Source organism: Helianthus annuus, chromosome 9 (genome assembly GCF_002127325.2).
Source record: "Helianthus annuus cultivar XRQ/B chromosome 9, HanXRQr2.0-SUNRISE, whole genome shotgun sequence".
NCBI lineage: Eukaryota > Viridiplantae > Streptophyta > Magnoliopsida > Asterales > Asteraceae > Helianthus > Helianthus annuus.
Window position 1 is genome coordinate 166,283,351 of NC_035441.2, and position 26,516 is coordinate 166,309,866.

Below are 26,516 nucleotides of genomic sequence, written 5' to 3' on the forward strand. Positions count from 1 at the left end.
TGTTCGCTTGCGTTTGTTTATGTTCGAGACCAGTGTTCATGAACTGTTCGTGAACAAATGAATTTCCTTAACGAACGAACACGAACACAAACTTATGTTCGGTATGCGTTCGTGAACAGTTCGTGAACATGTTAATTTCCTTAACGAACGAACACGAACATGGTCTTGTTCGTGTTCGTTCGGTTCGTTTACAGCCCTAATTTCATGGTTTCATCAATTTTAGAATCTAACTTATTTTTTGAAAGGAAAACTAATGCATCTTGTAGCATTGAATCATTCATTTTATAGACAGAGAGTGAGTGACACCTTACTACCACACCATATTTCTTGGGGCTTGGAAAGGGGGTGTTTGGCTTAGCTTTTATTTTTTGGCTTATGTTTATATTTTAAAGTAGCTTATAGCTTATTTTCTATCATTTGATAAGCTCTTTTTAAGTGTTTGGATTAGCTTATAGCTTATTTCTATCATTCTTCAAATAAGCTTAAAAACCATCCTCAAATAAGCTTATTCAAATTAGCTTATATAAGCTAATAAGCATAAGTTTAAAAAGCTAAAACAAACACTAAATGAAGCTTATTTTGTAAAAAAAGCTAAAAAAGCTATAAGCTTTGTTAAAAAAGCTAGGCCAAACACCCCCTAATCTAAAAAATTGTTTTTTTTTTTTAAATCTGACAATTAAAAACATTATGAGTTTTGATTAAGAAGTAAGTTTTCATTACACTATAATAATATTTGATAGTAATCATTCGATGGTTGTGATATCCTTTTTCAAACGACCATGCTTCATCGATCATACCTAGAAAAAACAAATAGTGGTTCACAATTACATTTTTTAAACCGAGTAATTATTATTGTTTTATATTTTAATGACACTTGCATGGGTGTTAACAGATAGTAACAACGAGGACTTGTATATTCTCAAAAGCCTTAGGGTGTAAGGGGTGCTTACCTAATAGGTGAGTCCCCTCTCTTACGCCAAACCAATCCTCGTGTGCCACGTCAACTCCCCTCTTAAACTCCCATAACACCCTAAATTGATGGCGGCACTCCCCTCTTAGGTGACTTGGTTTTTATTAAAAAAAAAAAAAAGTTTTGATTGGTCCACTCATCCTCTCTCCTCCCTCTCTCCTCCCCCACTCTTCGGTGAATCCTCACCCATTTCACTCCCTCTCTCTAACTCACCTAAGTGTTGGCAGCCCACCCCCCCCCCCCCCTAATCGGCATTTTGGGTCACCGATGGGGTCACCGAAGGGTGCCCCGATCACCCTTATGAAAAGTGTATGCAATAAATGGTTTTATTATTGATTTGTTTACTCTATATTTTCAATACATGTCCCTACTTGGATTCTCTAGATTTGTCCTAGCTTTTTTCTCAAGGAGTTCTATTAGTATTGGATTTAGCTCAAAAATTCAGGGGTATTCTAATTTATTTTTTAGAATCAAGGGTATCTTTTGTATAAAAGAAATACTACATAGACAGGGTTGAGGGATAGCCTTTGCTACCCCTACCTATACACTACCTCCGCCACTGAGCTCTACATCTCTTCATGCATCATACAGGATATCTTCGTCTTGTGTTACTATATCCCTCAATTTAAATTTAAATGCTCAAGTTCGTAAGTGTTTCCCACTCAAACCCATCATATAACCCTTGTTGTTAACCTAGAGTATAATTGTCTAGCTATATCATGTAAAGATGTATCAACAACTCTATTGATCAATACGTTCTATCATTTTCTTTTGAGATATGAGCCCATGGCATTATAGCCTAGTGACATCTTGGAGGTGAGATAAGACTTTGTGACATTTAGATTCTTGGTTCGATTCTCACAAAGGGGTTTTTTTCCCAAATTTATTAGGCTTCCTCCTGAATTGGTGCATAAGCATTATAACCTAGTGGAGATGGATATGATCGGGTGGTTTTACTCGTGCCACGATGATACCCCAGTGGTCCGTCAGTGATCCTAATTTGCCGTTAAAAAAAAATCTTTTCAGATATGAGAGACAAACTCACTTGCACATACCTAACTATATTAAGTGCTTTCACATTCGTTGGTGAAATATACATTATCAGGGTAGGGATATGGTAAAAAGTGTCTAAAATGTAAGAAGGGTAAGAAGTGTTTTAAACCATTGGATATTTGATCTAATGGTTGAGATCAATAGGGTATAAAATGTAAATTGTGTTTTAATTAGAAGGACCTTATGTAAAAATTGAAGGGCAATAGTGACTTTTCCAACGTTTCAAAATATGGTAACCGTTTCAAAACCCCCATCAACCTTCCTAAAGATCAGCGAATTATATGGTAACTAGCGAATTATATGGTAACCGTCATCAATCTCCAAAAAATCAACGAATTTCTTCATACTTTATCATAAATAGATCTATAATCAGATTCATGGCGTGGTGTTTTAAAAAACTGGATAAATTGACTATGATTCAGGTCATGGTGTTTTATCTGGAGACATTGTTCATGTCGTGGTGTTTTATACGCTTATGATTCAAGTCATGGTGTTTTATCTGGAGACATTGTTCATGGCGTAGTGTTTTATCAATAGAAAACGTTCACAGATTTTAAAACACCATGACTATGATTCAAGTCATGCTGTTTTATCTGGAGACATTGTTCATGGCGTGGTGTTTTAAAACATCTATGATTCAAGTCATGGTGTTTTATCAGGAGACATTGTTCATGGCGTGGTGTTTTATCAATACAAAAACATCCCCAGATTTTAAAACACCATGACTATGATTCAAGTCATGGTGTTTTATCTGTAGACATTGTTCATGGTGTGGTGTTTTAAACATCTATGATTCAAGTCATGGTGTTTTATATGGAGACATTGTATAATCAGATTCATGGCGTGGTGTTTTAAAATAACTGGATAAATTGACTATGATTCAAGTCATGGTGTTTTATCTAGAATCCAGAAAACATTGTATTGTGATTACATCCATGGTGTTTTAACATCTGGACAATCAAAATACAAAACATTCCCATATTTTAAAACACCATGACCATGATTCAAGTCACGATCAGAAATGAGGATGACGAAGATGAAAGACGATGACGGTGAATGATTTGTGGAGACGAAAGAAATTGGTGACGGTGGTCGGATATGCATGTGTGTTCAAATCGGAGAAGATGATGATGAAACAATCAATCCCTAAAAATTCTCATGGCCAGTTTTTTTTTTCAGTTATATTGTAAATCAATTAAATGACAAAAATATACAATTACTAATCTACCCTTTTGAATTAATTAAGAGGAGGGACACTTGTCATTCCAAGATTATTTCTTACACTTCTTACAAAAGATGGACTTTTTACAGGATCCTTTACCTACATTATCATACACCAGTTATTTGGTATAATACTTGTATCATAAAACGACAGGACAATACATCCTTTTGGTAATCCAACAAAATATAACTAGCTTTTAGAAATAGGATAATCATTTTTTCTTTCCTTGTGATTATTTAAATAAAGATAGTGAAACTAGATGAGGATATGGTTTTGTCTCTTATGTTACAAATTCAAAATTTGGTATGAAATTATCTGATAAAATCATATGTAATACTTGATTACATGTTTGATTATGATCGTTGGTCGGAGGAGTTGGTTGTAAAAGTGGTCAATTTGCAATAACACAAAATATGATTTTAACCTAATACAAAACAGACTAACATGAAACCGCCATGAAGTTAAATTTAACTACAATGGGTTTACATAGATTTTTTTTTAATGGCAAACAACAACTTTATTAATCATCAAAAATTCGTAATTACAAAACTGGTTAGTAAGCTACTAAGTCAACCACCTATTACAATATCCCCTATGAAATAAAAGATTTAGAATCTTAACACCATAAAAATATAAAAGGGTTTACATAGATTTTAATAGGAAAAAATTTGGATCCGGTAAGGTCAACTTGTTGTAACAGGGAGGACACATGTTTGACTTGTTGAAATTTATTAATATATCAAATAACTAATTAATGAGTGTTAATTTAACATAACTAGTTGCTAGTATCCAATGTCTAAATACTAGAGGTTCTAGGTCACGCATCTTATTATTTTATTGTCCTTATTGTTCTTTGTTGAATCATAAAATAAACAAAAACTGGGTAGTAGAGGAATCGAACCCAAGTTTTTTAGATAAAGAGAGAACATGATTTACCAAGACAACCAAATCTTTGGTTTTTTTACGCAAATTATTTATAGAGGTGAGGTCACTTGATCTCGATATGTTTTGTTTTAACTAAATCCAAAGCAAATCACCCCGAACTTGATTAAGGAAGAACCCGATTAACCAAACCTAAATATTACAAAAAACCGAACCCGGATTGTTTTATTGGTTCCGTAATCCAATTCATTTTCTTATAATCGGGTGATCCCAATTTAGCTGATTATAGTTTTTTTTAAATGTTTGGTTTTTTCTAGGTTGTACATACGCTTCGACGCAAACATTTTCATGTTTCATTCTAATGATTTTCCTAAAGGTTTTATCCGGCAGTGACAACTTTGCAATAGGGTTCCAAGTTCCAAACTTTTAATTGATATTCAACAATTCAATATTCCACCATTCAAGTCACCCTCGTCCCTACGATCATTCTACTTATGGTGCACATTTTATTGGTGGCTCACGCTCTTAAAAAAACATGGCTTGTCACTTAAAAAATTTAAACATCATCTGCATCTTTACTGTAATTCGGTTATCCGATTAAAACCAACCCCATTACACCTGAATCAAATTACCTGAAAACCAACTATACATACTTTTTGGTTTAGTTTCCAACGTCCTAAAACCCGAGTAACCCGATTACTGATTAAGCAACCTGAATGATACCCGTTAACTTGACCATGATCCTTGAAGTTGAAGGGTAGCTCTTCCTTCGTTACTTTTCTACATATGTCTACGTAAATAAAGAAAACGGGTAAGAGTTGAAACTGAGAGAAAACGTTTTTTATATATATCTAACAGATACATGATATATGATCTGTAAAATCAAGTTTATTTTTATGTCACATTTAACAAAAATCCCATAAAAAAACTAGAAGACTTGACGTTTGGCGTAAAATTTGGTGGAAAAACTATGGCTAATCGTTTAAAAGAATGCACTTTATATTTTCAATTCAAAAGACGGGTCCATTAGTAACTTTTAGTGACATTCAATGTATTAAGTTTTATAAAATAGATTAGAAAAACAAAGTACGTCTAGTTAACAACATGTTTTATCCTTTTTTATACAAAATTTTCATGCATGTTAAAATTATTTCTTGTGTCAAATAATGATTGCACGATTTTCGTTGTAGCATTTTAAAAAGTGAGAAGTATCACTATATGTCCAGCCATCTGGTCGGATGGTCATCCGGACGGATGACCGTTCGATCGGATGTTGATTCGTTTGACAACGTGTCAAACAACGGAAACCTATTCAACCAACTCATCCGGTCGGACGGGAATCACCCCGTTCGATCCGAACCAGCTGTTCGTGAGGTGTTTCATGTTCAACCCGTGAACGGTTGTCTCTCTGATATAAATCCGTTCTCAAACCGACACTTCACTAGAGAATGAATAGATGGCCTGAACGAGCTCAGATTCTATCGGTTTTGAGTAAAAGTTAAGAATGTTTGAAGAAAAGTTTGAACCACTTTGATTATGCTCAGATTTAGTAAAATTTGTGTAAAATCATGTAGAAATCTGTTAGATTCGGATCGTTCTTACTGGAATGAAGTCATTCTTCGAAGTTCATACAGACCCATCATGACGTCATCATTGAACAGCCCGAAATCAGGTGATTTCATGGTTAAAAGTTGTGATTTGATGGAGAAGATGATGAGAAGGTGTGTGTAGATGATAGAAGTACAAGATTTGGAGTGAAAACTTACAAGAATCGCGAGGAATCGTGAGAAAAGTGGCCTGAGAGTGCGTGGGTCGGAGGGAGTTGTCACATCATGAACAGTGATGTGACAGGAGGGGTATTTATAGTGAGAGGAGAAGAAAGGCGGTGGTGGTTAAACGGGTCGGGGGGCCTTTCGGTCGGATGGCCATCCGATCGGATGGTCATCCGGTCGGATGTCTATTTGATCGAATGGTCCTTCGATCGGAGGGCTTCTGCGAGTTGGTTTTTCGATTTTCGTTTCGTGCGTTGAGCGTTGCGTTGCGTTTTAGCGAGTTGCGAGTAAGCGATGTGATAGTATTAAATAATGGTTACACAAATAACATAACTAACAATTAAAACATAAGTAACCTTGCGTTTAGCGTTTGCGATTTGATTGCGTTGCGATAGAGTTGCGATTGCGTTTGTGAATAACACCTTTAAACTTAACATCAGCACACACAAGTAAAGCACATAATTACACACACACGTAAAACAATATCCATAACTGCGATTCACGTTGAGATGTGATAGCGATGAGATAGCGTTAAGTAGATTAGCGTTTTAACTGCGTTTATCACATTGTTACTTCACATATTACAAATCGTAACGTAAAATAGCGTAAACTAAAGTATCAATTATCGAGGTTCGAGAGTAAAAGCAATAGTCAAGCAAGAAATGTTAGATCTGATTAGCAATCTTTTCTTCCTTTGACTTTGACTGGTACCTTGACTTCAAAAAGTCGGGTTGTTACATTGATTTACACTGGTGTTTACACTTGTGTATTGATAATTAAGGACTAGGGATTAGTTCACTAGTGTTCACAATCAAGGGGTTGTTCACAAATGAACCTAACCATATATATATGTGAGGCCGGTTAACGTCCAAAATGCCTTAACGTACATTGCGTACGCGAGGCAGTATCAACATGCGAATTTGGTTTATAACATGCGACTTTCATCTTTTTATGTACATGCGATTTAAGTTTTTTTGATACACATGCGATTTGTATAAAAAAATTAACATGCGATTTCTATAAAAAAAAATTTAACATGCGATTTCATCTTTTCTGTAACATTCGATTTTCATTTTTTTTTTGTAACATAACGTGCAATTTTGCCCTCGCGTATGCTGCGTGTGTTAAGGCATATTGTACGATATACTTTATATATATATGTGGAGTAAATTACGTTTTTGGCCCCTGTGGTTATGTCAGTTTTACTATATTGGCCCAAAATAAGATTTTTTAACAGATTTGCCCCCATGGTCACTATATCTAACCATTTTGGCCCCTAATTCTAACCAAACCCTAACTCTGGTTAATTTCTTGGTCACATGGGTTGCACATGATGGATAATATGGTAATTTCCCCTCTCCCTTTTATGACTTTATAAATAAAACCCAAATCTTGAACAAATCATCATCATCTGCACATTAGATCTTCAAACCACTTTAGATCTTCAAACCCAGAACTTCATTTCAAACCCAGATCTTCAAACCCATAACTTCAGACCCAGATCTTCACACAAATAAGGATAAAACCTCACCCTCTCGAAATCCACTGCAAACCCACAAACTCAGTTTATCAACAACACTTGCTTCCTATTTCCTTCCCATTTTCACTCAACATTATCCAGACATGCTCACACATACAACCAGTCGATTACCCCCTTTCTTCATCTCATCCTCTCAAGTTCTACCTACAACACACAAAGACAGCCCCCCCTCAACCCTCGTTCACTCCGATCGGCGACCGGTGAACCGGTGGAGCCGATACTGTAATACTCTTCAATCTATCACACAATCAAAATAAGCTAAAATCAGAAACTACTACTCACTAACAAACACGAGTTAGGGCAAAATGGCAAATACCGTAATTAAAGCGATCTCGAGGGGCGGTAAGAGTCCGATCTGAGGAGGACGCCATTAACTGCGGAGGTTTTGTGGTTTAAGGCGTGGAGGACGAGCTTGATGTAAGCATTTTGGTGGGTTTGATCCTTTTCACCGGTGGTAGCCGGTAGCCGTCGCTGGCTTGCCGCCGGTGGTCTCGCCGGTCGGCTGCTGGCCTTCATTGAGAAGGAAGAAGGTGCGCAGGAGAGTTTTTTAGGTGTGTTTGAGATGTGATTGTGAAGAACTGATGAGTTGAAAGTTTTGTTTATGTTTTTGGTTTAGGGTTTTCTAAGGTAGAAGAAGATAGAAAGGGGAGGAAATTACCAAAATAGACATCATGTGATAAGCATGTGACCCATAAAGTAACCTGAGTTAGGGTTTGGTTAGAATTAGGGGCCAAAATGGTTAGATATAGTGACCATGGGGGCAAATCTGTTAAAAAATCTTATTTTGGGCCAATATAGTAAAACTGACATAACCACAGGGGCCAAAAACGTAATTTACTCTATATATGTGTGTGTGTGACCTTTATCAGTTTAGGAACTATGATTTGATACTTGGCTCCAACTATGATGGTTTCACGGGCTTGGGCCTTGCGCATTTCTTGACCAATCAAATTCACACACTTCACATTATTTTTTTTATTTTATATTATTCACATGTGAAACAATTACTCACTTTAGTGAAAGTACTCCTTAAAACCACTTCTGCCTACGTGACAATGACATGACACCACCTTTTTTTACTTTTTAGTGAAACAATGAAACCGTTACACATAGTTTTACCTCTCAACATGCATATGTATGCCTTTGTTCATATCCTTGACTTGTAGGTCCATACACTCTATAACCAACTTCATGAGCAGTCACAATGGTTCTGTTAATCCAAAAACTAAATGATTAACGTCTGCAATTCCGTTTTGAGCTCATGCATCTATTTGCTTCGAACCTTTTTTTTTATTACCTTGCATACCTAATTTCAACAATGGTAAATACAACTTTCGTCGTTGCAAATCACATTGGTCAAAATGTTCAACCAATCCAAAATTAACAGATTAACATACATGACTCCGCATGCCAATTCAGTATCAAAACGACACATTATAAAATACAGACCTAAGAGTGCACGGTATAGATCCCGAATATTGATTTTTTTTGTCAATCCTGATTCGGACAAGGTAGTGTTCACAGGGACCGGGGTGTGCTACGGCCTCCCTGTTTCTCTCGCTGATTTTTCGTTTAAACTCGGCGCCACTAAGCGTTTGCCCGCGGCCTCGAGCATCCAACCCGGATCTCTTCCGCTTTTGTTTGCTTCATCCATGAATGGGAAGGAGGTGTTCCCTAATAAACAATTTTTTTATTGATAAAAAGAGGAATAATAACCATAAGAGTTAACTGCCATTTTCGTCCCTGTGGTTTGGTCACTTTAGCCATTTCAGTCCATTTTTCAAAAATGCGTCATTTTCGTCCCCCACGTTCTGGAAAGGTGCCATTTCAGTCCAAAAATCATAACCCAGTTAAGTCAGTTAGTAAATAAGGACTGATTGTGTAAATTTGTAACATAAAGGACCATTTAAGTAAATATTAAACACCACCACCACTAGCCCTGCCACCACCACCACTCCGCTGCCACCACCACCGCCACCACAGCCCTGCCACCACCACCACTCCGCTGCCACCACCACCACCGCCACCGCCACCGCCACCACAGCCCTGCCACCACCACCACAGCCCTGCCACCACAGCCCTGCCACCACCACTCCGCTGCCACCACCACTCTCACAGATCGTAAACAACTCCCCACGCTTTGTAATTGTTCAATAAGCATGCCCGACACCACGTGAAATCGGAGTTTTTATAAAAAATTCAAAGTGGAATTAATCCACAGAAGTTTGTCGATTAAGTGTCAAATTGTTGTGTTATTTAGAGTCCCTGAACCCATACAAAACTCTCACACCCTTCAAAATCCTTTACCCCTTCGAAAATACCCTCTGTTCATCGTCTGCAAGTCTCGCCGGAATACCCGTCGCCGGAGACTGTCGCCACGCCGTTGCACGCGATACCGGATCAGTTTTAATCACCTAATCAGTATGTTTATACTTGTACAATGTTTCTGCAAGTCTAATTTGAATATTATCCGGTATTGATCGAGAATTGGGCTGTTTGACTTCTGTTGACCGTTTTGGGGAAGACGATGAACAGTAGCATGGTCACCACCGCCGCCGCCGGAACCACCACCATCAACGTCATCATCTGGGGAAGGCAGCCCCACCGTCGTCGGTTCTCTCTCCCGCCTCGTTATCTCTCTCTCTCTCTCTCCGACTTTCTCCCTCTCTCGTCTGATATGATGATGAACCGGCTGTGGTGGCGGTGGTGGCAGGGCTGTGGTGGTGGTGGCAGGGCTGTGGTGGCGGTGGTGGTGGTGGTGGCAGCGGAGTGGTGGTGGTGGCAGGGCTGTGGTGGCGGTGGTGGTGGCAGCGGAGTGGTGGTGGTGGCAGGGCTAGTGGTGGTGGTGTTTAATATTTACTTAAATGGTCCTTTATGTTACAAATTTACACAATCAGTCCTTATTTACTAACTGACTTAACTGGGTTATGATTTTTGGACTGAAATGGCACCTTTCCAGAACGTGGGGGACGAAAATGGCGCATTTTTGAAAAATGGACTGAAATGGCCAAAGTGACCAAACCACAGGGACGAAAATGGCAGTTAACTCTAAACATAAAGAAAGAGTTAATAATATCTAAAATGAGATGGCGATTGCCCTGGCGTCAGCTACAATCCATCTCACAAATCCAGTCCCAATCGAGTCCACCCTGTAACCATTGACAGTTCATACTTCTTCATACCTTCTTCCACAAACCCTAATATTTTATACCTCTTTTGTCAGTCAGTCAAATGCCTCGATTTCATCACTCCTCCTCTCATAACTGTCACAAGATTCCAATTACAATTATACAGAACCTTCCATTTCAATCTCACACATCTTCTTCATTCTCTGCTTCTAGATCTGAACTTTAATTGTGTACAAACAGACCAAATTGACGTTATGGACGCTCAAAAGCTGGAATCAACCGTTACGAGGCCGGATCAGGCCTTCAATTTGGATCCAGATGTCTCTGTTTCGTCTCCGGTCACTCGCCAGAAAGCTGCCGCTGCTAAGCAGTTGATTGAGAATCATTACAAGAATTATCTTCAAGGATTGCAGGATCGGAAAGAGAGGTAGTTTAATTTCAAGTTTTCTATTGTTTATGAACTTATGATCCTGAATTATGGTGTTGAATTGTGAGTATAGGAGACGAGCGTTACAGAGGAGGGCGGCTGAGGCGAAAGTTTCGAGTGAGGAAGAGGAGCAGTTGTTGAGGAATTTGGAGAAGAAAGAGACGGAGTATATGAGGTTGCAGAGGCATAAGATTGGGATTGATGATTTTGAGCTCTTGACATTGATTGGTAAAGGTGCTTTTGGTGAGGTATAAGCCCTAATTTGTTGACTAATATCACGGTTAATTGTTATAGAATGTGTTAGTGAAACTAAATTATGATGATATTGATTTGTTTTGAGGTGGATCACTAACTTTTAAAGATGTAAATGCCTTTTAAGAACTAGAATTTAGAGTTTTGTAGAGTTTGATTGGTTATCAACTTAGATCTACTCATTGAACCCGAATCGTTGTGTATGCAATAATTTGCTAGAACTTAATCTGATCATGTTCTAATCGTATGATGCAGGTCAGATTATGTCGTGCTAAAACGAGTGGAGAAGTATTTGCAATGAAAAAGCTGAAGAAATCTGATATGCTTAGTCGTGGGCAGGTATTGTTGTTAGAATGATGTTAACATGCATGTGATCTATGTGCTTTTGTATAAGGGTGTTTGATATTAGATCAAGATAATATCGATTGCTACCAATGGTTTAAATCTATCCGAATCATACCGTTATATTTACTTAAGATTTAGTGTTTTAAAGGTTGAAAAGGATGTGGTGTAAAGGTTAGGATCTTAGAGATTCATTGTTTGATGGCTTCTAATCTTTTGTCTGCTTAGGTTGAACATGTTCGATCTGAGAGGAATTTGCTTGTGGAGGTTGATAGTCGATGCATTGTAAAACTATTTTATTCTTTTCAAGATGCTGATTATTTGTACCTTATAATGGAATATTTACCTGGTGGTGACATCATGACGTTGCTAATGAGAGAAGATATTCTTTCTGAGGATGTTGCTCGATTTTATATGGCTGAAAGTATCTTGGCCATTCATTCTATTCACCAGCATAACTACATACACAGGTATTCTATTATATTTCTTGATAAAACAAAATTTACTTGCTTCAAGTGAATTTACATCGAAGCATGTGCTGAACTTCTTTTCACTTGTAGGGACATTAAACCAGATAACCTGATACTGGACCGAAACGGGCATCTAAAGCTGTCTGATTTTGGCTTGTGTAAGCCCATTGAAAGTAAATTTTCATCAATATTGTTGAACGAGGAAGATTATGAAAATCAGGGGCCCCTAAACGACACTGATGGGCAGCAAGTTCCTTGGTTGATGCCAAAAGAAAAATTGCAACAGTGGAAACGTAATCGACGTGCTTTGGTATTACTTTCTTGGCATTTTGAAGAACAGATTGCTTTTATTTCTATTCTAGTATTCTTCCATGTGCTTATCAATAACCTCTCTTTGTGTGAAACTTTATTTTGTAGGCGTTTTCTACAGTTGGAACTCTTGATTATATGGCACCTGAAGTGCTGCTGAAAAAAGGATATGGAATGGAGTGTGACTGGTGGTCACTGGGGGCAATCATGTATGAAATGCTTATCGGTTATCCCCCGTTTTGTTCTGATGATCCTAGGATGACGTGTCGCAAGATCATAAACTGGAGGACATGTTTGAAATTCCCTGAGGAACCAAAAATTTCAAATGAGGCTAGGGATCTCATCTGTCATTTGCTATGCGATGTGGAATCAAGGTTGGGTACTGGTGGAGTCGAAGAAATAAAGGTAGGTAGACTATAAAATATAATTAAATACTGGAAAATCCAGCACTTTTGAAGTTTTTACATCTGTTACTAATGTATGTTCTTTTAGGCACACCCATGGTTTAAAGGGGTGAAGTGGGATATGCTGTATGAAATGGAAGCTGCGTATAAACCCGTTGTTACTGGAGAACTTGATACTCAGAATTTTGAAAAGTTCCCTGAAGTAAGTACTTTAATTCTGATATATTTTAATAATTATTTGAAAGAAAGGTTGAGAAGGGTGTTAGTAAATTGTGGAACTAGTTTAAGAAAAGATATACAACCTTTTTGAAGCTCTATTATTAATCACAAATTCAAATTAGGTGGAAGATCCGCAGTCAGCTGTACCAAGAGTGGGACCCTGGAGAAAGGTAATAGTTATTGTTTTCATCAATTAGGTGATGTATATAATAAATAAAGATAGCATTGAGTTTTCTTATCCGCTCATAATGTATCTCATTGGTTTTGGTGTTAATTTTATATCTTTATGCGTGAACTTGCAGATGTTAACGTCAAAAGACTCGAATTTCATAGGATATACCTTTAAGAAATCGGATATGTTAAAATCAGTTGGAACTTCAGGTATGCTTCTGGAGCAGTTTTAGTTTTAGTTTCTACTCAAAGCAAACTATGGTTGACTTGACCCAAATCTTGATTATATGCAACCTTTTGATTATAAGTTCAGTATACGGCTACATATATTATCTTGTATAATGTATTTGCTTAATTATATAATTAAATACTTTGATCAAATGAAAGAAGCATAGCTTTTAACTGATCATTGTTATGCAGGCATAGATATGAGGGCAAATGGACCTTCCAAGCCCCCATCATTGGTGTCCTTGTTTGGTATGTTGATTTTACCACGTGATTTTTTTTTTCGACACTTATTGTGACATTGATCATCTCATGAAAATAAACTTGTTTTAACATAACAATGAAATCGTATATGAATATTTCTAATTGTTGTCATCCTATTTCAGGCCATATGGATCTGAAAGCAACTCCATTACCCGAGGAGGAGCATGAGCAGGAGCACAAAAGTTGACTTTCGTCCTGGTCAAATTGTCACAGTCTTTGAATGCAAGCATTAAGATCTCACATACGCCTGTTTTCACGTCTCATGAGTGTTTACTGTAAAAATACAACGATTTGAGAAGATCAATCTTAATACAATTTTGAGTTTCATAATTATAGCTTCAATGATGTTTTCTTTAGTGGGATACAGTTTGGAATGATCTTGGTTAACACATGAATATAAATCCCAGTATAAATTTGTACCTCTGGTTTTCGCAGCTTAATTGCATTGTTTTTGTTTGTTTATGCTCGCTTACTTGTCATGGGTTATACAAACAGCAAAGAAACCATTAGACAATGACATTGTAAACCCAAAAGAAAGAGATAAGTTGATTCAGTTGGCATTGACATAATAGTAAAGTGGTGAAGAAGATATAAATGAAGCTTTTGATGCAAGTTGTTTGTAACGACCATTATACGGAGCACCAAATGCAGAATTTTTGGCATAAATAGGTGGTTTCAACCACAAAAGAGTGCCTTTAGGTGGCCTGCAAGTTTTTGAGTGTTTATAGTTATGTCAGCGACATTCTCTCCAATTTCTCCAAAACCTGCATTTTTCCTACAAATACAGAACTTTCTCTGAAAGTCGTTGTTTCGTATCCATACATTCAGAACCTCGTTGTTTCGCATTAAGACATTAAAGAATGTCGCTGTTTGAAATTGAAATGTTATGTAACTTCGTTGTTTGATACCGATATGCTATTCAACATCGCTGTTTCATAAATATGCTTTCCTGAAAATAAAAATATTATATATTTTTTGACTCGTTACGGTTTCGACGCTCGTTACGGACGACATCGACTAAAAAATAAAAATATTATATATTTTGGACTCGTTACGGTTTCGACGCGTGTTACGGACGGACGTACGCTCGTTACGGACGGCATCGACTAAAAAATAAAAATATTATATATTTTGGACTCGTTACAGTTTTGACGGGCGTTACGGACGACATAGACTAAAAAATAAAATATTATATATTTTTGACTCGTTACGGATTCGACGCGCGTCAAGGACGTACGCTCGTTACGTATTTGTATGTTTCAGCAAATTTCTGGAAAGTACGGTTGTGAAACAGCGAATTTCTGGAAAGTATACTTAACAAACAACGAAGTCAAATAACATTTCAGTTTCAAACAGCGACATACATTAAAGTCTCACTTCTAAACAGCGAGTTTCTGAATATCTTTGTTTCAATTAGCGATATTCAGAGAAAAGTTCAGTTTTTGCAGTAAACCTACAACTTTTGAAGATTTGTGAAGGCTAGGTCTATTCGCACACGCCGTTTGTCTTTTTGCACACCCAAAGCGCCCCGCTATGGCCAAAGCGGGGCGCTTTGGCTTTGGTCAACAGACAAGGACTGACTTCTGTCCCCTGGATTGAGGATTTGCTGAAACTTTTCAAAGAAGCTCCTTTTCACTTGAGGGGGTGTTGGATCGATCTGTTTTTTCAATTTTTCAAATTCCGCGTCTACATCAATATCCTCTATTTTATTCCTTGCAGGCTTGAAGTCAAGCTTCTTCCAAAACACGTCTATGTGTGTGATCCGGATTTGCTGACCTGTGGATGAAAACAAATTAGGTGGCAAAATCATAACGAGAAAGTTCAAAAATAATAATTACCTTTATTTTCCAACTTTTCCAAACGACAGGCACATGGCAAACCACAGCTGGTAAAAAGTTGGCAACCACAGCTTGCACCGTAGGCTCTCAACCCGTCTTCCTTACGCTTTAGTTCGATACTCAAAAGCTCAATCGCATATATTGAAACCTTTCTGAGAATATATGCAAGCATGGGCTGCTTCTTGTGGTGCGTCATGACTTTTCGGAGGCTTGTTTCAAAGGTACTTCTAATCTCGGCGTATTGTTTAGCAACAACATGATCAACATACAGTACAAGTTTATCCAGTGTGTTGCGATGACTTGGAAAGTGACTTTTTAATGTTGCATGCATGCTCTCAACCCTGTTGGTCGTAGTCTGGCGAAAGTTGATAGTTTGGTTAATCCAGCAAGATACAAACTTTTCACGGTACGGATCCAACCAGGATTTCTTCATATAATCATAAACCTCTAAAATTAAAAAACGTAAATAGTCAGTTTTTGTTATTATATAAAATTTGAACATAATTATGTAAGAAATACTCACGTTCACGGTCAGCCTCTTTCAGCTGTGCTTCAAAGTTTTCCAAGTTATACATGTAAATTTCCTCGGTCGTAGATTCGCACAATGTCCAAAATGTACGTACGAATTCTTTCCACTCCTTGTCAGAGAATTTCCTCTTGCTGTTCTTATTAATATTTTGTTGAATATGGAACCGACAAAGATACTTATGCGCTTTTGGAAAAACTTGTTCACACGCGTTCATTAGCGCAAAATCCCTGTCTGTTAAAATCACGCGCGGTTCCATACATCCTGCCAGCATAGACTTGATCCTCTGCAACACCCATAGGTAGTTCTCTGACTTCTCGGCGGAAATTACAGCACAAGCAGCCGTAAACGATTTGTTTGTCGACGTCATGCCTACGACCTGAACAAATGGCAGGTTGTACATGTTCGTTTTGTATGTGGCGTCAATCATTAGCACATGCGGGAAGGCACACCACATAGTGAATGATTTTTCGTGAACAAAGAAGACGTCTTCAACTTCGTTCGATATCTCATTCGTGCGCATGTAATAAGTGTAATTTTTTTCGATAAGAATATTTTCAAGTTTTTGCATCGGAGAGTTACCTACATTTTTTTCGGCGTTGATCTTCTGAACAGCGTTGTGTATATCTTTCGGAATAAGCTTTCTAGCCGGATTGTTTTTTGTCAGCGTTCGCCAAATACTTTGGTTGCGAATATCTTGTTCTGCCAACTCCTTAACCAGTTTTTTGTCCTCCGAAGAAAGCCTTCTCGCATACGCGTGACCCTCGAAGTTTTCAATAGGAGTGTGGTTATGCTTCGCCTTCGTCACCTCGATCCTCCAAACACTTCCGGATGATTCCGAAAACCCGATCATCTCGAACGGGCATCCTATTTTCTTGCTACCCGTTTTCCTCTGTGTAGCTACACTCTTATGCTCCCCACCAAAAGTACATTGAAACCAAATCTTGTAATTCTCTCCTCTTTTATTCGACCTCTTTGTCACAATGAGGTAACCATTGTCTTTTGCCGTGTCTTGTACCCAACGCACCATCTCTCTTTACGTGACGAAAAGGTCTGCGTTGTATCAAACGAAAATGTAACCGGGTAACAACCTTCCTCGTCAACAGACACATCCTCCGGCTCACCATCGTCACCGACATTCGAATAGACTTGATGTTCAAAGCTTTGTTCACAACCGTAACTCTGGGTTGGATAACACTCCTGCTGTACAAAGCTTTGCTCGCCACCGTAACCGAAATTTGAATAACTTTGATGACAACCGTAACTGTCGTTTGGATTACACTCCTGCTGTACAAAGCTATAGTCGCCACCGTAACCGAAATTCGAATAACCTTGTTTTGCGTAAGGGTCCTCCACAGGGGTATTCAAATCCAGCTGCACCGTGTTATCACGATAACGAATGCCAGAGACAACCTCTGTCTCCCTCAAGTTGGACGACACCGGTTTCTCAAACGAGTCAGAAATAGCGGTCCCCTCGTAAGAATCAGGAACAACCGACTCGTCAGAATAATCACCGAAAAGATAGTTACTGAACCACGACATCGTTTTTTCAAAAAATTTAACTAATAGAGCAAAGAAGATCGACGGAAAACAATTCGAGTGATGAATCCGTTGTCTGGCCAGTGATTTAAAGCCAGAATGAGGGATCGAAGCGCCGCGCTTTGGCCATAGCGCGGCGCTTAGGGTTCACGGGCTCACTGAAACCTAGTCACACTTTATGTCTGTCAGTCTGTCACTCAGTCAGTCATTCGAAACCTCGTATCACCTTTTGTCGCCCTAAGCGCCGCGCTTTGGCCAAAGCGGAGCGCTTAGGGGTGTGAAAATTATTTTGGCGTGTGTGATTAGCATGATCCTTTGTGAAAGAACCTCGTTGTTTCAAACAGCGACATAACTAAGATTGCTCAAAATTTCCAAGCAACCTACTACCACTTTTTTGTGGTTGAAGTCCCCTATTTGTGCAAAAAAATTCAAATTGCACACATTTCGTGTAAATGGAACCTTAAATCAAATCTACAAACCTTTGCGGCTTTGCTACAAGGATCCACAAGTTTAGTGCCAGGACTCGAGTAAAAGTGTAAGAAGAAGGCATATCCGGTTCATATCGATCCTAGGGATGGGCATGAACTCAATGGGCTAGGCCTAAGTTGAAAGTATCGTCATCAAGTAGTCCCCTAGTCTATTATGATGTAGTTTATGCTATGTTATGCTAGACTCACCATTCGTTATTGTCAGTGAATAATCCTATGCTAGTTGTTAGTTTCAAGTAGGTCTGGCAATAAAAACCCATTTGGGTTTTTTGGGTCATTTTAGGTCATTTTAAAAATGAGGATAGGTCAGGATGGGTCAAGAAATAATTAAGAATGGTTCAGGATGGGTTATTACGCTGGGTAAATTGTTAACTAAAAAAAGCATTACAGGCAGATTCTTCATCCTATTCGAGTGTTTGTAGGCTTTGGCTTCACAAATAATATAAATTTTAAAAATAATAAAAAAAATTAAAAATGATAAAAAATTTCTAAAAAATCAGAAAAATCTAAAAAATCAAAAAAAAATCCAAAAACTAATAAAAAAAATCCAAAAATTCTAAAAAAAATAAAAAAATCCAAAAAAATAATAAAAAATAAAAAAAATATATAATAAAACATCAAAAAAATAATAAAAAACCAAAAAATTCTAAAAAATCAAAAAAATAAAAAAATGTAAAAAATCCAAAAAATAAAAAAAATCCAAAAAAATTCTAAAAAATAAAAAAAAATCTAAAAAATCCAAAAAATTCTAAAAAATAAAAAAAAATCTAAAAACTTCTGAAAAATAAAAAAATTCTAAAAAATCAAAGAAAATCTAAAGAATAAAAAAAATATATAAAAAATCCAAAAAAAAATCTAAAGAATGAAAAATAAATAATAAAAAATCCAAAAAATTCTAAAAAATACAAAAAATATTAAAAATTCTAAAAAATACAAAAAATCCAAAAAATTATAAAAAATCTAAACAATTCTAAAAAAAAGTTTTTAGGATTTTTTAGAATTTTTTTTGATTTTTTATAGTTTCTTTATTTTTTAGAATATTTTGGATTTTTTAGAATGTTTATCATTTTTTAGATTTTTTTATCTTTTAAAATTTTTATTATTTTTTAATTTTTTTTAATTTTTTAGATTTTTTTGGATTTTTTTAGAATTTTTATGATTTTTTTAAGTTTTTAGGATTTTTTTTTATTTTTTATATTTTGATTTGATTTTTTAGAATCTCTTTGACTTTTTAGAATTTTTTGGAATTTTTATTATTATTTTTTATTTTTTATATTTTTATTATTTTGTTTATTTGTAAGAATTTTTGGATTTTTATTACTTTTTGATTTTTTAGAATTTTTTTCGATTTTTCTTTTTTTTATTTTTTATAATTTTTTGGATTTTCTAGAATTTTTTGATTTTTTATAATTTTTTTGATTTTTTTGGATTTTTTTATATTTTTTTGATTTTTTTAGAATTTTTTGGATTTTATATTATTATTTTGATTTTTTAGAATTTTTTTGATTTTTTATGATGGCCAAATCCATCTTGACAAAAACCCATTTTAACCTAATTCCGTCATAATCCATTTTTTAATAAACCCATCCTAACCCAAACTCATCCTAACCCATACTCATTCTAACCCATTACCTAAACCTACCTAACCCACCCATTTTGCCACCCCTAGTTTCGAGCAATTTTGCCAAAAATAATAGCGTAAGCATCGTTTGGTTTAAAACCAGAACGTTTGATGATGGGGCCGTCAAGTGTAAACCCGGACCTCCAAAAAGCATTTGTTAAGCTAATTGAGAGTACGAAGAGCATTCAATTCATAACTTAAACAACTGATAAAGATTGCTTGGAGTGCATCTATTACGTCCGATGAGTATGTGGTTTGAAATCTATAACAAGTTATATAAGTTGTGGCAACTGGAACAATTTTTGAATATTCACAACACCAAGCGACTGTCTTGAGAGCGATAGATAAAATCATGCATTATTATTCTCAGCAAACTCAAACTCAAACTAAACAACAAACTTAACCGAAGAATTAGAGAAAAATACCCGTATAGTCCCTGTGGTTTGGTCAAATTTCACCTATAGTCCCTAACTTTCTAAAATTACACATATAGTCCTCAACTTTTGCACACTCGTTCCCGGATAGTCTGTAATATGGATGGGGGTTATTTTTCTCAGTTAATCATCATCATCATCATCATCATCATCATACTCAGTAAATCCCACCAATAGTAAAGCTATGGTAGGGTCTGAGTAGGGTAAGATGTAGACAGTCTTTGTAACAAACCGACTTTTTGAAGTCAAAGTACAAGTCAAAGTCAAAGGAAGAAAAGATTGCTAATTCGATCTGCCATTCCTTGCTTAATTATTGATCGCACTATTCGACTCGATAATCGATACTCTAGTTTATGTTACTTTAGTTGTATTATGTGGAGTACATGCAATAATCACAGTTTATCGCTAATTGACTTAACGCTATCTCATCGCAATCGCAACTTGAATCGCATGTTCTGGATATTGTTTTACGTGTGTGTGCTATTTATGTGTTATTTGTGCATGTTTATATTTGTTTGGTGGTGATTATTCGAAAACGCAACTCTATCGCATCGCAATCTAATCGCAAACTCTAAACGCAAGGTTATTTATGTTGTTGTATGTTAGTTAGGTTATTTGTGTAACTATTGTTTAATACTATCGCATCGCTTACTCACAACGCACCGCAACGCTCAACGCACAAAACGAAAAGTCGGAAACCAACTCGCACTAACCATCCGATCGAAGGACCATCCGATCGGACTGCCCTCCGATCACACCACTACACCGCCTCTTCTCTCTTCTCACCTATAAATACCACCTGTCACATCACTCTTCATGTGATGTGATAGCTCTCATTTGACCAACACACTTTTGGGCTATTCTCTCTCGATATCTCACGATTCTTGTAAGTTTTCAACTCAAATCTTGTACTTCTTCGATCCACACACACTTTCTCATCATTTTCACCAACAAATCTTAACTTTTCACCATGAAATCTACCGATTTGGGCTGTTCTAGGGTGATGTCATCATGAGTTCTCATGAACTTCAAAGTGTGACCTCATCCCACCAAGAACAACTCAGATCTAAGGGATTTCTACAATGTTTAAGCACTGATTTCACCTAAATCTAAACAACTTTCAATTGTTTCAAACTTTTCTTCAATACTCTCAACTTTTCACAAAAAAACCGACAGAATCTGAGCTTGCTCAGGCCTTCTACTCATTCTCTAGTGAAGTGCCAGTTTGAGAACTGATTCCTATCAAAGGGACAACCAATTCACGGGTTGAACATGAACAACCGTCAAGAACAGTTAACTGATCGGACGGGGTGATTCCCAACCGATCAGACGACTTGGGCTTGGTGGAGCTTCCGTTGTTTGTCACTGTAACAACTGTCACTAAAATCCCTAATTAGGATAGTAATTAGCTATTAAGAAAACCCTAATTGAGACACCCAAGTGATTCTACGCAAACCCTAAAAATTTCCAGAACAATCAGAATCAGGATCAGGGCCCCTAAAACTCAGGGGGGGATAAACCCTAGCCAACGATTATCCTCATAACTAATTATAAAATTCGAAAATTTAAAAACTGTCGACACAGCAAGCCTACATGCATGAAGGGCTACTCTATGAAAGTAGGGTGGTCACTCGCGTAGCGCGACGCCTATAGGGGTACCCCCTCGCGCTACGCGACGGTGTCAAATTTCCAGTATAAATAGAGGAGTTTGGCACTTGATTTTCTGCGTTGGTTCGACGGTAAAATTCAATTTGTACATCCAGATATCGTCAAAATACTACAAAAACCCACATAATCTCGAAATTCTGCCGCGATAACAGGGTAATTACTCGATCGCTATTACGATTCAGTTTCCGGAATCAATACATTCAAAGAATGTCTAAGTGCCGCCCACATTGGGCTATGCTTTGTCGTTTGTCGGTAATCCGATAAATGAGTTGAAGCATTGTACTTTGTCGTTGTCGATAATTCGATAATGAGTTGAAGTACTATACTTTGTCGTTTGTCATTTTGATAAATGAGTTGAAGTATTGCACTTGGTCATTCATTGCGAGTATTTGATCTCGGGAAATTATCGTAACTGCTGTATTGATCACTAATCCTGTTTTGTGTGCATTACTGTTAAATTAGAAATAATCAAGGCTAATCAGTAGGCTTATACACTGCTCGTTAAATCTGCAATGTGAGTCATTCTTCTTTTTATCAACTGTTTTACAATACTCCAAATTATTTTCAAAGTGTTATAATTACAGGGACTAAGTCGTGGATATCTTGATTTATTGGTTAGTGGGGTATTGTGCACATTACTATTTCTCCCAGTTAGGTTCATTGACCTACTAGGGAGAAACGTCACTATTAGAGTTCATTAACCTAATAGTGGTATGACCATCGTCACCATTGTGACTTGTCACCATTGTGGCAGAAAGCCAGATAAAGATAAAGATGTAAACCATTGTAATCGCTCTTATGCTGTAATTTATAACTATGGGTCATTTCCTAAAAAAAAAAACTGAATGAACTCACTCAGTATTTCCCCGCTGATAAAACCTTTTTCAAACATGTTTCAGGTAATCTGTTGTGAGCAAAGAAAAGTGCCAGGAAGCACTACCAGCTTAGAAAAGTGGCTCAGTGTAAATAAATAAAGAAACATGTTTTAAAAATAAAGATTTCCATGGAAATCACATTTATTGTAAATTACTGGGTTTTATCCCTAAATTATGTAATGAGCAGTTTTAATACTAAAGATCCTGTTTTAAAAGACTTCCGCTGTCACCTAAATTAAATACCGCAAGATTTCTGTCCCGCGGCTCCTGAAACGGGTCAAACCGGGTCGGGGGCCGTGACAGAAACAAGGTGGTATCAGAGCCACTTCTCAAGCCACTGATTTAAGCCAATTAAGTATTTAGAAAATACTTAATTTTTATTAATTGCTATTTTGTGATTATTTGTTTATTTATCTGAATAATTTTGTACAGTATGAGCAGATCTTTATATGTTAGTCAATGTAATAAGTAATGCAAATTCTTAAATAATTTGACTCAAGTATTAGTACCTTTATTATCTACAGTCTAGAAGTCTTATTAAGAAAATCATAAAATTTTCAAATAAAACCTCGTATGATATAAATTTCAATAGTACCCAGTAGGAACTAATATTTAAAAAGTTTTCTATAAATTTTATGAATTCTGACTATGTCTATTTTTGCTAAACAGCATGAGTAACTTGTCTGAGGCCCTTCAGAATTTAAATCTCTATCCAGTAAGAGTAGAAGTTTCCAGAGATTTCAATAGGTATATACCAGATATAGAAGAACCTATAGAATTCAATGCTTTGCCTCCCAAGAAACCCAAGCCCAAGGAAATAGAAATTGGGGAAAGTTCCAGGCAAATTGAAAAGTTACCATCTCAGGAAGAGTTAGATTCTATAATGGCAAGCCATAATACTATTAAGCCTGTTAATGAAAATATTTTTAATCGCTCTCTCGAAACACAACTACCAATGAACTTAGAACCATCTATTCCAAACCCTTCAATCCACTCGCAAATAAACGAATGGTTAATTAATGAAATACAGTTACAAAACCATCCCTATAAGCTTTTTCCTCAAGTTCCATCTAGAACATTTACCCAATTCCACCAATGAGTAACAAGAATAAGGCTGAACTTCGCTTTGGTAAAGAACTAATGGATACTGGGAATAGGATCCAAGAGATTGGGGGACAGATCTCCTGGAACTACGATAAGAGGGAACACAGTTACTAGAATATCGTTGACCAAAAAGAATAGGGGATTTATGAAACTGTTATTATGTAATAATAATAGTAAAATCAGTATGTGTAAGATAAATAATAAAACGGTTGTATATAGAAGCATGAAATTTTAGAAAATTTACAAATTTTGTTCATATACGTGATTATGTGCAATTAAGTATGATATGGGATTATTTCTTGTATACTAATTATTTATCTATAACTTAGTTGTCAAATGGAAAACGCTAATAATGAACCAGTTAATGAGGTTAATGATTCTGAGCAACAACCGGGAGATCAATATATGACTAGGCAGGATATAGAAAATATCGTTGCTCAAGGGATAGCCAACACTATTCCAACAATGATAGCTCAAGGGATAGCCAACGCTATTCCAGCCATCGTTGCTGCTGTTAAAAATCCAATAGAACCACAACAACCCGTTCCTAGCAAACGTATTTCCGAAGATAACTTCAGTAATAGCGTAAACGGAGGCAATGATCATGTTAATCATGACAATGAACCACAACCAGCGCCGCTCCCTAAGAAAATGAAAGTTGCAACGCCTGGTTGCACTTACAAGGAATTTCTTGCTTGTAAACCATCTGAGTTTGCAGGCAACGAAGGAGCAACTGCGGCACTACGTTGGTTAGAGAAAACTGAGGCAGTAATTGCCATAAGTAAATGTGCTCAGGATGATCAGGTCATGTACGCGTCAAATCTTTTCAAAGAAGGAGCGCTAGAATGGTGGAATACGGTGTTACAATCAAAAGGAAGAAGGATGGCGTATGCTATGAACTGGGAAGAATTTAAGAGCTTGGTAGAAAGAAAATTTTGTCCCGAATATGAAAAGGAACAAATGACAAACAAATTTTTAACCCACCGAATGATGGATGTAGATTGTCGAAAGTATACTACGACATTCTTTGAGTATGCTCGAGTAGTACCAACCCTGGCTTCGCCAGAACCAGTACTTATTTCTCGATATATTTGGGGATTGATTTCTGAAATCCGTAACATCGTCAAGGCTGCGAAACCTCGCACGATTGATGATGCGGTGGATTTAGCCAATACTCTGACTGACGAACTAGTACGGACAAGAGAAGAAAATAGAAGGAAGGAAGTAGCCCAAAAGATTACCCAGGTAATCCGTTCGGATAACCATAACGATTTCAAGAAAGGAGGGAATGGGCAATCTTCCACTAGTCCATTTTGCAATTTTTGCAAAAGAAAGCATTTTGGAAGATGCAAAGGATACTGCAATTTTTGCAAAATTCCGGGCATCAGGAAGAAGACTGCAGGAGGAAGAAATTTTCAGTTTGTTACAACTGTGGAGAAACTGGACATCTTAGGCCAAATTGTCCAAAACTAAACAAACCATCTGATACTAAAGCCAAACCTGCAGAAGAAGCAAAAAGGAATGCAAGAGCCTTTCAATTGACGGCTCAGGAGACAGAGCTCATTCCAGATGTAATAGCCGGTACGTCCTAAGTTACAACGTTTACACAAAAAGTATTAACTGACTCTGATGTACACCAAAGTTTTATAAATACTTCATTCTGTCAAACTCTTAACTTAGACAAATCTTTACAGTCAAAACAGGCAAAAAGGAAAATATAGAACTCTTAGGTCATATAGTTCTTCGCTAACCTAATTCCTATGAAATTAGCCGAGTTTGATGTTGTGTTAGAAATAGATTGGTTAGTAGCCAACCCTACTCAAATTCTCGGTGATAAGAACTTTATAGAAAATCCAGGTACCCGCCGGGGAAGTATTTATGATTATAGAAAATAAACCACGTAAGGTCACATGATAAATTATGAAGATATTCACTTAAATCCTGCTAAGATAGCAATGGAAGAGTTCGCAATCTTTAAATGGAAATTAGGAATTTTGTAAATTTAGCCGGATACTATAGACAGTTTATTAAGGATTCTTTTAAATAGGTATATCCTTAACTAAGCTAAAACAGTTAATTCTAAATAAGAACCCAAACAAAAAGAAGCCTCTAGCTAGCCTTACCAGAAGAAACAGAAGATTTTAAAGTATACGGTAATGCCTCAAAGTTAGAATTTGGATGTATAGTAATGCGACACAAAAAGGTAATTGTGTATGCATCAAGGCAATTGCAAAAGCACGAAGAAAGCCTTACCACTTGTAAGCTTAAAAAAAAATTAGAAAAAAAATTAGAAACCACAAGTTACCCTTAAGATTAGGAAACATTATCTAAGCAAGCTTACTATCCATATAAGTCATAAGAATTTAAGATACATATTGAGCAACAAGAATTAAAAATGAGGAAAAGGAAATCCTCGGTGATTACGACTGTGATATTCAGTATCACGAAGGAAAGGCTGAAGACGGTTAGAAGAATTATACAAATAATAAACAAAAGCCGTCGAAGTTCGAGTTGGAAACAAAATGCTATTGAAAGTATTTCCTTGGAAAGGAATTTAAGAAGCTAAGTCCAAGATACGTAGGACCATTTCCAATAATCCAACGCATAGGACCAGTAGCTTATCATTTACAACTACCAGAAGAATTAGCTGAAGTACATGATGTGTTTCATGTATCCAATCTCAAGAAACATCTATCAGGCGAATCCTTGGTAGTACCTCTTCAAGATATAGAGATAAATGATAGAGAAACCCCTACAAATAGAAGATCGGAAA

General features: G+C 36.7%; 1 protein-coding gene and 1 long non-coding RNA gene across 2 annotated transcripts; one reads left to right on the forward strand and one right to left on the reverse strand.

The window, feature by feature from the left end:
• Positions 1-10,519: 10,519 nt before the first annotated feature.
• Positions 10,520-14,084, forward strand: LOC110879429 (serine/threonine-protein kinase tricorner). Its single transcript, XM_022127886.2, has 11 exons — positions 10,520-10,994; positions 11,068-11,242; positions 11,502-11,585; positions 11,817-12,058; positions 12,149-12,368; positions 12,476-12,772; positions 12,860-12,973; positions 13,113-13,160; positions 13,293-13,371; positions 13,582-13,638; positions 13,773-14,084. The coding sequence occupies exons 1-11, from the start codon at positions 10,822-10,824 to the stop codon at positions 13,835-13,837; spliced, it is 1,554 nt and encodes a 517-aa protein (XP_021983578.1). The 5' UTR covers positions 10,520-10,821; the 3' UTR covers positions 13,838-14,084.
• Positions 14,085-15,238: 1,154 nt separating this feature from the next.
• On the reverse strand, positions 15,239-15,550 carry LOC118482215. Its single transcript, XR_004867747.1, has 2 exons — positions 15,489-15,550; positions 15,239-15,426 (listed from the first exon to the last, which is right to left on the reverse strand). It is a non-coding gene; the product is annotated as an uncharacterized LOC118482215 (long non-coding RNA).
• Positions 15,551-26,516: the final 10,966 nt, after the last annotated feature.

Bases quoted from the DNA above. Each gene is read 5' to 3' on its own strand.
- LOC110879429 (XM_022127886.2), top strand. From the start codon at position 10,822: ATGGACGCTCAAAAGCTGGAATCAACCGTTACGAGGCCGGATCAGGCC. The intron at 11,243-11,501 runs GTATAAGCCCTA...CGTATGATGCAG, and splicing joins GTAAAGGTGCTTTTGGTGAG to GTCAGATTATGTCGTGCTAA. The intron at 13,639-13,772 runs GTATGTTGATTT...ATCCTATTTCAG, and splicing joins ATCATTGGTGTCCTTGTTTG to GCCATATGGATCTGAAAGCA.